The sequence below is a fragment of the Choristoneura fumiferana genome, chromosome 2, assembly GCF_025370935.1.
Source record: "Choristoneura fumiferana chromosome 2, NRCan_CFum_1, whole genome shotgun sequence".
Classification (NCBI taxonomy): Eukaryota; Metazoa; Arthropoda; class Insecta; order Lepidoptera; family Tortricidae; genus Choristoneura; species Choristoneura fumiferana.
The window spans coordinates 17,766,053-17,780,678 of record NC_133473.1 but is presented as its reverse complement, the minus strand read 5'-3'; the positions used below and the strand labels follow the sequence as shown (position 1 = coordinate 17,780,678).

The following is a 14,626-nucleotide window of genomic DNA, read 5'->3' as shown; positions in this document are numbered from 1 at the left end:
ACTAAGCCCTGACGGCCGTAACTTCCGGAGCACTGCACATCCTTCCTGGCTCGTCCAAGACCCTGATCGTTCCGGCGTGGAACATTGCCCAGGCTGCTCGTCCTGCCGCCCTAAGGCCCCTTTTGACCTCGGCACCGACGACCGCTCAGCTGGACCAGGGCCCCTGCTGTGGCCAGCCCTCTTCGCTCCGGGTTCTTCTCTCCGACTCCAGGGAAGTGTAGGCCAGGGAGACTGAATAATCAGAACCGACCTCTCAATAAAATCTTTGAACTTACTACCTGAGATTCTTGTAATACTTTTACTTTTAATTTTGTCATACTAGGCCTGTTATTTTTTTGTGTTCAATTTTAATTAAAAATTGTTACGTCTTATTGTTTACTCAAAGAGTAACCTACTAGGCCTCCTTTAAGGTCAAACCTCCTATATCCCCTCAAGAGGTCTGCCCTTGACAGTTGCCAGATGTACCGCTTTTCCGCGTTTTACAATTTTACACCGCCTTTTATAAACACTCAAAATGAATATGATGAATTCAAAAGCATATTGCCTTTGAATATGTTTAATTTATAAAAAAATTATATAGCTTAATAAATTACTTAAAAACAAATAAATGGTCTAATTTACCCATTCTACGAAATAAGTTAACGGATAAGCCTTTTGCCTTATGTTACAGAAAAAAAAATGTCATGTCACAGACATATCTCCAGTGACAATGGCAAAGTCAGCAGGGTACTCCGAAACTCGAACTGAAGTTCGTGTCGTGCGGTCCCTCTCGCTCTCGTATCAAACAGTATAAGTGTCAGAGGGACCGCACGACACGAACTTCGAGTTTCGAGTTTCGGAGTAGCCCAGCAGATGTAATTGTCAATGTCCCGATCACTTTTTTTTGCCGTCATGTAAGACAAAGGTGATAACGCTATTCTTGGCGTTAAGAATTGGAGTAACGCCCTTTTTAGAATAAGTAAATATTGAAAAATTAATAACAAGTTAAAATACGAACCCAGAAGAATAAATAAACTATCAGCGTATTTGTCTTTTAAACCAAATACACTGAACCAATAAATTTAGGGCTGCAAAAATATAAATGTTGTCAATTTTACACTGCGCCTTTTTATAGGAGGTAGCGGGCACACACACTCTAGATGCGAAATTCAAACTTTTTGCAGTTTAAAATATGTTTAAAGTGAATAATGTGGTTCACTATTTTCCGGCGTAAAAATAGCTGACATGGAAATCATTATTCATCCAATTTTTTATTAATCGATTACTTTCTCGATGATTTTACATGGATTAATCGATTAATTCGAATCGATATTGAACATCCTACTAGAAAGAAATGAATGTCAGTGTCAGTCAGAATATCTAATCTTCATAAACAACACTGACTGAACTGAACTACGGATGACACTCTTTCCCGGCACGGATAATACCGGGTTGGAAATACCGACCCTGTTTTTCGTGTACTCACCCATAGAAGCGTCTGTCAGTTTCTATGGGCGTATTCACAAAAAACAGGTCCGGTATTTCCATGTCGGTGTTATACGGGCCGGGAAAGAGTGTCACCCAACTACACACTGTCTAACCATTATTCATGTTACCGTGCCGTATAGATTCATTCTGCTAGCATCATATCATACGCTTCATACTATACGTTTTAATTTGCTATTGGTGGTATAAGCCGCTCGGCAAGGAAAATGTAACCGAAGTTCGAAGTTGTAATTTTCATCAGACAATACTTTTAGTTATGTATGCATAGACTGACTGGTTAACAGTAATAGCTGAAACGATGGACATAATATCTGTGATGTGGTTTTTATTATTTTATGGTATTTTAACCGCATTTACGTTACTAATTTTGGTAAGTTGTAATGTTTACTTTTACAACAAATGTGTCAAGTTTGGGTTAGGTTTTAAGTGCCTTGTTGGCACTGTATGTAGGTAACTAAACTTGTCATGTTTTTAACACCTGTTTTATTCCATCATTCTGTCTTGTTTTGACAAGTAAGAAATAATGTTTGTTTTTTTAGATTTCAATTGTAATATATGCCATCACTAACCCCTACCCGGTAGTGGAGCACTATAAAGAGGAAGAGAGCTACAATGATCCGAAGTCAGGGTCGCGGCAGAAGTTCCCCAGCATAGAGGAACCACATTGCTTGCATCTGAGTGTGGTGGTACCTGCATACAATGAGGAGGAACGCTGTGAGTATTTCTGCGCACCTAGTACAGTCAGCAGCAGAAGTAGACTCAGTTGTGGTGCTCAAAATGATCTAAACTAAATACTCTTATTATTATCTTATTAGTAGAGTTGTGTGTAGACCGGGAGCGCCAAAGTTCATATTCTGCCCTATTCATACCGTAATTTTTGTCCGAATCATCGTTTGTCATAATTTTATTCCCACTGAGCTTAAATTTTTCTGAAATTTTTAAATGGTCACCTATAGAAAACTTATAGGTTAGGTTAGGTTTGTTTTATAACAATTCTGAACAATTAATGGATTTAGAGAAAAAAGGGTTATGGCTAGTGATCGTTATCAAGATGCACTTTTCGTAGCAAAGAGTATGGTTGACAGAAAAAATAAATACATTTGAATATTCACTTTTGTTCTTAACTGTAAAATAAATACTTACCTTCTTAGGATTACACCTCTAGGTATAACTCTTTACAGTACAAATCCTTTTTATTTATGTCAAATTAGTCTCAAATAACATTAATTTCTGTCATAAAAATACAACTATAGTTGAAAATATAATTACATTATGTGAAGTGTTTATTGTAATCTAAATAATCCAATGCACATCGTATCTAGAGTTGATATTCAAGTACTTCAAGTGGAGTCCTAAAAAAGTGCATGTATGATCACACTATATTTACATTCACAATATGGATTTGACACAATACCCGGATTTTATAACGACAGACGAAGGCATGTGATGTGTTATTTGCAATGTCAATTTTAAAAGGAAAAAAGACAATATAAATAAGTTTATTTTAAACTAAAAAATGTCCTGAAGAAAAACCTTGGTTACAGAACTGAAAAAGTTGTGTAGCAGCTGATAGAAAGCAAAGAGGTGGATATGCCGGAGGGTGTCAATAAAAAATGTGTGCAATATTTAAAGTACTTAAATTACCTTCCTGTGACTTCCGTTAAAGTAGAAAGGTCATTTAGTTATTTAAAATGGATTTTTTCTAATCAATGTGAACGACTGACAGCTAAATCTATTGAACAAATTTTAATCATTTATTCAGTATAATTAGGATGAATGATTATAAATAAGTATGTATTGTATGTATGGTGTGTCTTATATAATTTGTGAATTATAATATGTAAAGTTTAAAATTCATCTGTATTTGTTTTTTTGTCGACCATACTTTGCCACAAAAATTGCATGTTGATATCAATCACTAGTTATGACAAACAATCATTCTAACAAACATTAAATTCGGACTTTTATTGGAAATTTTGGGGCATATAAAGATTTAGCCAGTGCCAGTGTTTGGAAAGCCATGGGTAAAAAATAGTGACTAATTATCTTTAAAACTTGATGTGAATTTTCAAACTTTCCCGCATATTGCCAACCAGATAGCCTAGTGGTTAGAGAACCTGACTATGAAGCTTCAGATTCCAGGTTTGGTCCCCATGTTGGGTCAGATCAGTGGCGTAGCGTAGTTGGGGCGGGGGCCGGTCCGCCCCGGGCGGCAAAATACCATAAAAATTTATTGGTGTGTGTCAAGTTCGCAATCCGCACTGGGCCCGCTTGGGAACTAAAGCTCAAGTGTTCTCATTCTGAGCTGAGAGGAGGCATGTGCCTAGCACTGGGACGTGTATAGGATGGGATGATGATGATAATTCCATAACAAAAAAAATGTTGCACCTACAATTTGGACCGATTAGAATGAGTACCCTAAATAAGAAGGCGGCAAAAATTTCTTCCGCCCGGGCGGCTGATACCCACGCTACGCCACTGGGGCAGATATTAGTATTAGTATTAGTAGTAGTAGAGTATGAAAATATGATTGTTTGATCCCGAGTCTTGGGTGTTTAGCATGTATTTAAGTACCTAAGTATTTATGTATTTGAGTATGTTTCTAGTGATGGAAATTATTCGACGAAAGTTTTACATGGATATGATTCTATTAAATTTCGTGCACATATATATATACCTATTAAATATGTATGTTTTTATCGAGAATTATTACCGAGGTTTTAACATTTCTATTATGAGTATGAAGTATAATAGGCCACTGATAATTATATATCGAACATAAGTGCTTTGTTTGTTTGGATTAGTTATGTTCTTTGTGAAAAAGTCATAAATTAAGGACCTTTATGCTGTTTTACTGCTAATAATTAATTATATTAACTCTTGATTATCTTTTAAACAGTAAGAGTTAGGCCACTAATGTCTCAGCCATTGTGTGAATAGATTTTTTTAATAATCCGCTTTTGTTTTAATATAACATTTTCCTTTTTTCTTTCTTTTTTCCAGTGCCTCCCATGCTTGATGAAGCTCTCGAGCATTTAGAAAACAGAATTAAGGACATTCCTAACTACAAATATGAAATAATTGTTGTGAGTGATGGGAGCAAGGACAAAACTGTTAAAGTGGCCGAGACTTATACTGCCAAGTATGGAAGTGAAAAAGTAAGATGCCTAGAGCTGGTGAAGAATAGAGGGAAAGGAGGAGCTGTACGATTGGTAAGAAATTCAACTTTTAACTTACACTTAGAAAAATATAAGGCTACCTATTCCTATTTTTACAAGGTTTTTACACGACTGCAAGGAGTGGTATTGTTTATTAACTTGCAATGTTTGTATGTACATATTTTTGGTCAAACTTAACTTGAAAGCTTGTGACATCCTGGTGGTTTAATATATGATAGACTCAACCTGATGCTGCAGATGGGGTTGTCTTCTCATAAGGGAACTCCTCAATGGTTGTTAGCACATGTATGAAGTTGTTGATGACAACACATTTATATGATATACATTTAGATTTGATATTATACATAACATAATATCAGATTTTTATTATGATATACCTTTTATATCATAATAAAAATCTGCTATAATTTTGCTATCTGTGGGATCCTGTAATTGGCTCTGTGTTGCTATTCCTACTACATATAGTGTTTTTAGCTATTGGTTCTCCTTAAATAAATAAATTGTGTAATAAAAGAAAAATAAGTAAAAATAAAAACATTTTTAATTATTTTAATTTTTATTCTGTAAAATTTATTGTGTTGTGTTAATCTTATTGGGTTACTTGTTATATGTTTATAAAATGTTTTCCTAGACCAACTTAGGTTAGGTACTTACTAAAAACAATTATCCTAAATTTAGTTTATAATACTTATAATTATCACAACTAGTAATTATTTATAACTTACTTGTGTTATATAAACTTTGGCGAAATATTTTTAGGGGGTACAGCGTTCTAGGGGAGCATTAATATTGTTTGCTGACGCAGACGGCGCAACCAAGTTTGAAGACTTGACCAAACTGGAAGTGGCCCTGAAGGAACTGGTCAAATTTGACGCCAGCAGCCTGCCGGTGCGGGCCAGCGACTGTCACGCCATCGTGATAGGGTCAAGAGCACACTTGGAGAAAGAATCTCTGGCCACAAGAAGCATTTTTAGGTAAATTACGTTGAGTGAGATAAGTGTAAGCATCAGCTTCATACTAATTCTGGCGTCAGTTCAGTCCATTCTGGTAAGAATGACGAGAGAATTATCGTGTACCTTCACGGACTAACGGACTAATAAAAATTAAATGTAAATAATATTCGTTTGTTTGGGTAAGCGCAGCGTGGGACGTCCACCAGCGAGATGGACCAATCACCTGGTTAAACCCGCGGGGTCACGGTGGATGCAAGCCGCTTCCGACCGAAGCAACTGGAGGTCTATGGGGAGGCATGTGTCCAACAGTGGACGTCTTATAACTGAGATGATGATGAATATTCGTCAATCCATTTTAAATGACAGAAAACCAGAATGATGGAGATAAGAAACGACAGATGGATGGACCCATGCCTTTGTGTATGTGCTCGAAGGTTCTTTGAGCGATAGAAAAAATAAGATCCGAAGCAGGTAGTTAAGATCTTCATCAAATCATTTAACGTTATAAAGAGTTTGAGTTTACGGTACCTAGTGTAAATCGTCAAGTACTGGCCAGTACTATAGTCACCCATAACTTACCTATAAACAGAGTTCATTTTTGATAAGATGTCAATAACTGGCCACCCTTTCAATAACTAATTTTATTACACCTTATAGTAAAATGAATTCTGGTCACCTATCAATTGAATTCATTTTTAGTACCTATTGGCTGGGTGCGAAGTACTAGGTGGGGGTAATGAAATCTATCGCAGCGCTCATAGTGGCCAAAAGTAGAAATAATGTAGGCTGTCATACTCATTATGAATCTGTCATTAACAAAGAAATTTGTTTAGACCTAATTCCCGGACATGTCCAGCAGATACCAGCAATTTTCCTTTTGAAAAGGTTTGTGGTTGAAATTTGGTATTGAGTGAACTCGCAAAACCGGTCTTCAAAATGGTACTCATTTTGATCTGAAAACGATATTTAATTTATTACTAGCGATACAAGAACAATTATATATGTTCACTATTATTTGAAACAACCATTATAGCGCCTACAGACTCACGCGAGAAGTCTTGCCGAGAAATTGCACGAAAAACCGAGAAGGCATCTTCACTCCCGACCTTCTCATTTGCATTCTCGATCGTTATCCGGAATGGACGACATTGCAGCAGCAAGTCCACGGTCGCACTGAGACCGAACAAGAATGTAATACCGTTCTCGTGTCTCGCCCGAGAAACCCTTTGAAAATACCGACACCGATCGGAGAACAGGCGAGCGCGAGAACGAGACTGCAAGAAAGCGATCAAATTCACGCTTCTCGGGGTCCTCGGCGTGAGTCTGTAGGCGCTATTAAAGTAGCTTTATATTTTTGTTTTACAGTAAAAGTACAACTAAACATGAAGTAAACAAACCCTGACATAACCAAAATAAAACACCTTTTGAATAAATGTTACAGTCAAGGGCAAAGATATCGACACGGCCAAAGTTACAAAAATATGTATACACGACCGTAATGTTAATGCATAAAGTCGTGTATACATATTTTTGTAACTTTGGCCGTATCGATATCTTTGCCCTTGACTGTACTTACCTCATTCAATTTTAATGAACTAAAATGAATTCACAACCCTTTGTTCACTCAAACCACGGTATCACAGTAATTTTGTATTATAAATTAATACGTGATAAGTTTGATTTTTGTCACAATGTCGCGATGAAATTTCAAAACGTCGAGCCTCAGAGCCAGCAAAGTAGCGGACGATAGGTGTCGCTGATGTCGTGCACAGAGCCAATAAGGTGGCCGTAATTGACGATTCACCTGCCTGTTTCCAGGAACATTCTGATGTACGGCTTCCACTTCCTGGTGTGGCTGCTGACGGTGCGCGGCGTGCGCGACACGCAGTGCGGGTTCAAACTGCTCACGCGCAGCGCCGCGCGCGCCGCCTTCCGCGCGCTCCACGTAAACCGCTGGTAACTAACTCAATAAGTTTTCGATTACTGTACAGTCCAGTGGTTACAGAACCTGACTACAAAGGTTGAGGTCCTCCATCAGGGCAGCATATTTGATGAAAACACGAATGTCACTTTGGGACCAGGTCACCAATTCACCAAAATGAGTCCGTCTTGTACATTTTCATGCTTACACCGCTGAACCGATTTGGATGAAATTTGGTATAGAAATAGTTTCAGACCCTGACAAGGACATAGGATAATCCCGGAACCCATCGCCCCCGGAAAATTGCACATTTCCCGCCAGATAGCTACACCTAAATCACAGCTACGGTCTGTTTTTTAATCCGTGATACTAAAATGACGTTTCATGTGTTACCTGTTTTTTGCGTCTCATAAATAGTGATGTGCCGCAACCGGTTATCACCGAAAGATTTTGTAGGTAATACCTATGTTATATGTATAAAATATTAAGACATGAATGGATCCGTGACGTACTAACATGGAGGGCACTTAGGACATTCTTGAAAAGGTAAAATGGGTCTAATAAAAATACGACCGTTTTGGAGATATTTCTACTTTTTATAGATGTTGATATTTAAGTTTCAATTTCATTCTAAGTACGATCCCCCTCAATGCTTTCCATAAAAACACACATACCATAACACGAGAAAACGCACTGAACACATCCGATCGCAATACGAGTAAAGTAACGAATGTCGAATACGAAAAACATGAATGACCTTGTGTGATGTCTATGGCCCAATAACTACGAAATGCAAAACTCGAACTTCGTATGTTGCCACCCCGCCCCGCTGACGCTTATCTCATTTAATACGCGAGTGAAAGGGACGCGGACGGTGCAATACGAACTTCGTTTTTCCAGTTTTGTAGTGGCCCCTCTGTGTTATGATTGTTTACTTTGGCACTAAGTGATGAACACTATATTTTTACCAGTGCTTAGATTTTATCACTTTATCGTAAAAGTGCATTTATATTTTCATTAATGTTATTTTTGTTGTTATTATAAAATATAGCTACGTTTTACCGTTTATTTACAATTATATCGGAAACCGAAATCATAGAGCAGCACTGTTCGTTTTATGCTGGCCACATTATTTTTACATTTGTCATTTCTCAGACTGTCATTTTAGTATCTAGGTTTCACAAATAGACCATAGATCTAAATAAGTCATTTCCGGTTAAAAATTACTATTCAATGTTCTGAAGTAGATAACAAACAAAGCTAATATGCCTCTCCTTTTTCAGGGCATTTGATGTAGAGCTGCTTTACATCGCGCAGACTTTAAACATTCCAATAGCCGAGGTACCCGTAAGGTGGACTGAAATCGAAGGCTCCAAGGTGACGCCTGGTGATATCCTGGATCAGATGGGCTGCGACTTGGGCCTCATATGGCTAAAAAACACTGGGCGCTTGGAAAATCAAAACCGACAAGTCGGAATAACAACCTAGTCGCTGCTAAGACCGTTATAGACGGACTGCATGGCAACTGCAACTTAACTGCCTTCGCAGTTCTATTGCAGTCGAGAAAAATGCAATTTTGATCTACGATACGATACGAAAGCCAGACTTAAATTTAACTTCTGCTAGCAGCAGTACAGTCAAGGGTAAAGATATCGACACGGCCAAAGTTGCGAAAATATGTATCATCATCATCATCCAGCTATATACGTCCACTGCTGGGCCACGGCCTCTCTAGAAAGAGGGCTTAAGCGTGTGGCATAGTGGTTTGACTATCGCCTCTCAAGCTGAGGGTCGTGGGTTCAAACCCCGGCTCGCACCTCTGAGTTTTCGAAATTCATGTGCGGAATTACATTTGAAATTTACCACGAGCTTTGCGGTGAAGAAAAATCGTGAGGAAACCTGCACAAACTGCGAAGCAATTCAATGGTGTGTGTGAAGTTCCCAAATCGCACTGGGCCGCGTGGGAACTATGGCCTAAGCCTCTTGTTCTAAGAAAATATGTATACACGGCCTTAATGTTAAGCGCATAAAGTGGTGTATACATATTTTTGTAACTTTGGCCGTGTCGATATCTTTGCCCTTGACTGTACACTAGGCTATGTCACGCTAGCGTTTGTCGCTACCACTTCCATTTATACTAAGCGGCAAAAAATCTGGCCCTTAAATGTATGAAAAAATAGGTAACTTTGTACGTAGAGTGGGCCAAATTTAGTGTCGCTGAGTGTAAACTGAGCTAAAAACTAGTGTGCTATGGTCAAATTTATTCATTGTAAATGTTAAGATAAGCGCAAATGACTTATCAATAAATATATTTATTTACGTGATTCATTAGTTTCATTGAATGATCTGGAATTTATGTTTCTGCAACAATAACAACAAGGTACTTACGGTAGGTAGGCAAGGTACTAATTTCAAAAGTTCAAATTCAAAAACATTAATTCAGACCATGTCAATACCCAGGTAAGTGTTAGTTTACCTTTTCTTAGCTCTAAATCTAGAGTAGATTGAGCTCAGAGATCAGAAGCAAAGAAACAACCAAATTTTAACGTAATTAAAGTGTCGGTTTCAGCCGAAACTAGAGCCAAAACACCATCGGTTTCGGCAAAAAACATGTTTCGGTCCGATTTTAGAAGGATTTTAGTTATGATTTTAGTCATAACTTATTATTTACATGCACTTTGACATTTGCATTTTCTCAGGATTACAACTTTTCTGAAAACGGGGATAAGTATTCATAGGAATACATGGTGTTCAAAACCCTGTATGATATTTATTAATACTATACTTACATATATTTATAAATATTTTTATTCGAAAAAAAAATGTTTGTATAGGTATGGAAGTTAAAGAAGTCTATCTCCATACCTACCACTTTTATAGTATCAGTAGCCTTAATGTGGGTTAAATTACCGTACGTACAGGGTTTTCCTAACACCTCATAATTAATACACTAAGTATTATGAAGGAATATTTTGGAATAAAATTAAACAACTTTATTTATAAGAAGCATATATTTTCATTTTTATAATAGGTATTGGAAATGTATAAGAGAACAATAAGGATGTATAAACATTTACATAGATCAGTACTTGCATTCAAAATATTAATTGAATTCAAAAACATTTATTATTTTACATCAATTGTAGAGACATTCAAAACCTCAACGGGTAAAGTTTAGGACGGAAATGAGAGAACAATTCTATGGTCGAGAGGTATGATCAATGTTAAAATTATTGACATCTGCATCTCTCCGTTGTAAGTTCCATCTTTAAAATAATCCAGCCTATATAATCTACGTCCAACACTCACATACTCATACTGTCACCAACACCAATATCTGACAACAAAGGCATAAATATCTAATATGGCTATTTCAAGGGCCGGTAAGAAGTCTGATATTTTTGCACGCTTCGCTGTGGCAGATGTTAATGCGTTGTGCGTGTACGTTGGGCACAAGCCCCTCTCATAAATCGAGAGAATGAGAGGGCTTCGGATATGTACCCCACACGGCACAGTGCATGCCAAATTATCATCTTGAGAGGACATGGAGATCTTAGTTCTTTTATATAGTTGTTCTGGTACGCAAAATCCTGCAAGTGGGGCGGAGTCTGACAAATTCGCAATATTGAAGTGTATATCGTCACTACTTTGAAAAAATCTCGTATCTCAAATCAATACGTCAGCAAATTTGACCCTTAAAGCAATGTGATAAAAACCAAAAAATCTTAATACGGAGGAAAACAATGTTTACGATTCACCATTTATTTTAGAGTGACACAGAACGGTAAAAAAATACAAAGTTCAATTAGACGTCATTGCACAGCACCGTAGAGGTTTCTAACATCCTCCCACCTTTGGGACGAAGACCAAACCTCTATCTTCACAGGACCTCGTCAGGTTGCACTTCCAGCGGGTATAGACGTTGATATGCCCGGGTGTACTCGCCGTCGGCTGTGCGTACTCTAGCTACTCTAGCATTTCCATCTTTTCCAGTATATACTTCTAAGATAACTCCAAAAGGCCACTTTATACGCTTCGCATCAGTCTCTACCAATACGACATCGCTACCTTTATATTAGAGTCCCTCTCCTTACCTTCTGTATGAGCATCCCCAAGTACTCGTTCCTAAACCGCTCTCTTAGATCTCTCTTAGCTTATGCAAATACCTTAATCGCCTATTCAAAGAGTCATGGTCGAGCTGGTCTAAATCTGGAGTCTCGCTGGCAGGAAGCCTTGCACGAAGCAGGCTGGCGTCAGAGGCTTCAAGTTTTCTGAGTTATCCGCGATGTAAGTTAGGGGCCGTGAATTCATCAAGGCCTCACAATCACAAAGTATGGTTGACAGTTCCTCATAAGTGACTGTTTTCTGTCCCAAGTTGCGTCGGAGAAGTTCCTTAAGAGAACGAATCAATCGCTCCCACCAACCTCCCCACCATGGCGCAGCCGGTGGATTGAACTTCCACTTGATGCTTCGCACACTGGAGTAAGCTGCTATCTCTTCCAATTCAATGCTTTTAACAGATTATCAGCTCCGTGGAAGTTAGTGCCATTATCCGTGTAAATTGTGTTGACTCTTCCACGTCTTGCAATAAACCGTCGTAAACGCCATGAGAAAAGCTTCAGTTGACAGCGATTTTGTTAGTTCCAGGTGTACGGCGCGGTATACAGCACACGTAAATAAAATTATCCACACCTTCCCTCCCGACCGCAGAAAGAGAGGACCAGCTAGATCAATACCAGTCACTTCAAAGGCAGCAGCAGGTTTTATTCTGTCCAGAGGCAAAGGTGTAACGTGTGTTGGCATGTTTACCGATTGTCGCTTGCAGGTTACGCATTTTGATACTGTTGAACTAACAAGTCGTCTAACACCAGTGATCCAATAAGTCTCCCTGAGTACTGTCATTAGAATACCCGGGCCGGCGTGATGCAACATGTGGTGTTTCGAGGTTACTAGCTTTTTGATTATAAGATGCTTCCCAGGCAGAAATATCGGACATAACAAAGTCTGTGGGCTCATCACTAAGTACAAGCTTTGTGCGAATTCTTAATAAGCCTTCCTCATCTTTAAATATTTGCAGATTTTTCGACTTTTTGATATCATCTGCCATCATTTCGGCTTGAACCATCTTTAAAAGTTTCTTCTCGGCGCTCTGAAACTCCTCACAGGTCAGTTCACCTCTTCGTTTTTTTTATCTTGCAGTTGTACGCAAATCTTAATATCCAGCCAACCGTTCTCACTATCATAGTAAATTTGGAAAAGTAAGTCAGTCTGGATAGAATTGTACTAATATCTGCCGTAGTATTAGCAAGTACCACTTTCTTCCTTTCTTTGTTGACTTCTTGCTCATCAACGTTTAATTGAGACATAGGCATTCACTTTCTTCTGTTTTCAGCCAAGCCGGTCCCTCCCACCATTTACTCTTCAGTAGGTGTTAGCGTTGCAGCCTCTCGAAGGTAAGTCGGCAGGGTTCATCGAGCCTGGTAGATGATACCAATCTTCCACGTTAGTATATTGACGTATCTCCTTCACTCTGTTCTTTACAAAAATGTTCCAGTCTCCTTCAGTCGTAATCCAGGTGAATGCTACGCTTGCGTCAGTCCAGAAGTAAACTCGACAACTTGACAGTTCCAACGCTTCTTTGACTTGAATATACAAGCGTGTTGCAATTAGGTTTGCCATTAATTCTAAGCGCGGTATGCTGATTTCACGGACTGGTGCGCGTGACTTCGCTTGAACCAACTGCACAGTAACTTCTCTTTGAAATTCGCTTCGCAGGAAAATGGCAGTCGCGAATGACACCTTGCTCGCATCACTAAAGACATGCAGGCTGTTATTACATTTGTTTATTGTAGCAGAGGTAAGTCGACGCGGAATACGGCAGTCAATAAGCAAGTGAATATGTTTAGACCAATCGAGGTATTCCTTTGTAAGTTAATCGCAGTTCTGAATCCCAACCCAGCTTTAAATTCCAACGTTTTTTGAATAATTCGTTTGGGCACAAGAGTAACTGGGCATGCCAAACCGACCGGATCAAAAACCTTTTGGGTTATGGACAACAAACTCCTTTTTGTAACTTTTTCTTCTAAAGTCATGTTTTGAACGAAGTTGACATTACAGTACAATTGATCTCTTTTCAAATCCATATAAGGCCGAGTACCGACAGACTGTCTTCTTTTGACGTCATGTCTTTATTTGTCATGGGAGCTGTGACCCAACCTCGTAAGTCAAATTTCGCCTCCAACATTACTCTTTTCGCCTCTTCTATGAAGATTTGTGCTTCTTGCTCACTTTCTAGGCTTGTGACGCAGTTATCAACATAGAAAGAGTTCTTGAGACGCTCAGCCGTGTCCTTATATTTTTCGGTGTACTTTTCCAAGTGGTAATTTATAGTCGCACCCAAAAGAAATGGACTAGACGTTACGCCGAATACCACACGACGATGGCGGTAGGTTATCAAGTCTTTTCTTTCATTATTCTTCCACCACAGAAAAGACAGATATCGTCTGTCTTCATCATTCAGTGATATCTGAAGAAAGGCTTTCTTAATGTCGGACGTTATCCCAATCGCATATTTTCTAAATTTGATCAGTAGTTTCGGAATGAGTTCAAGACAATTTATGCCTTTTCTAGGAACGAGTTGAGAGAATTCCATTACGATCTCGAGCAGACGCGTCAAAAACTGGACGAACTCTCGTGGTCAGGCTGGAGCTCTTTATGACAGGTGATGTGACAGGTAGTGTTTTGGTCTCGCTGTGTCATTGACCTCTTCAATTACGCCCTCCTTCAACCAATCTTCAAAGACTTGACAGTAGTTATCAAAACTCGTTCAGCTTTAGAAGTCTCTGTGTTGTTGACATCAATCTTCGTTCAGCTAACTGTTTGTTGTCAAGAAGCTCTCCATGATTTGGTTTCCACGGTAAATCTACTTCGTACCGTCCTTCGTTGTTGATTTTGATCGAATTTCTAAACTGGTCCATTATGATAGAGTCAGACTTCGTCTTGCTTGCTGTTGTAACATCAAATCATAAGAGAGTTTCAGAACGTATAATGTGTATTGATAGGTTTTGAACAACCAATAAATATAGATA

At 38.6% G+C, this 14,626-nt stretch overlaps 1 protein-coding gene across 1 annotated transcript; it reads left to right on the top strand.

Annotated features, from left to right (window-relative positions):
- Window positions 1-1,550: 1,550 nt before the first annotated feature.
- On the top strand, window positions 1,551-9,131 carry LOC141445303 (dolichyl-phosphate beta-glucosyltransferase-like). The gene is given in 7 exon segments (XM_074111100.1): window positions 1,551-1,855; window positions 2,025-2,199; window positions 4,489-4,697; window positions 5,424-5,638; window positions 7,436-7,573; window positions 8,822-8,974; window positions 8,976-9,131. Coding segments are annotated over 7 exon segments (1,005 nt in total). The 5' UTR covers window positions 1,551-1,783; the 3' UTR covers window positions 9,019-9,131.
- The last annotated feature ends 5,495 nt before the right edge of the window (window positions 9,132-14,626 follow it).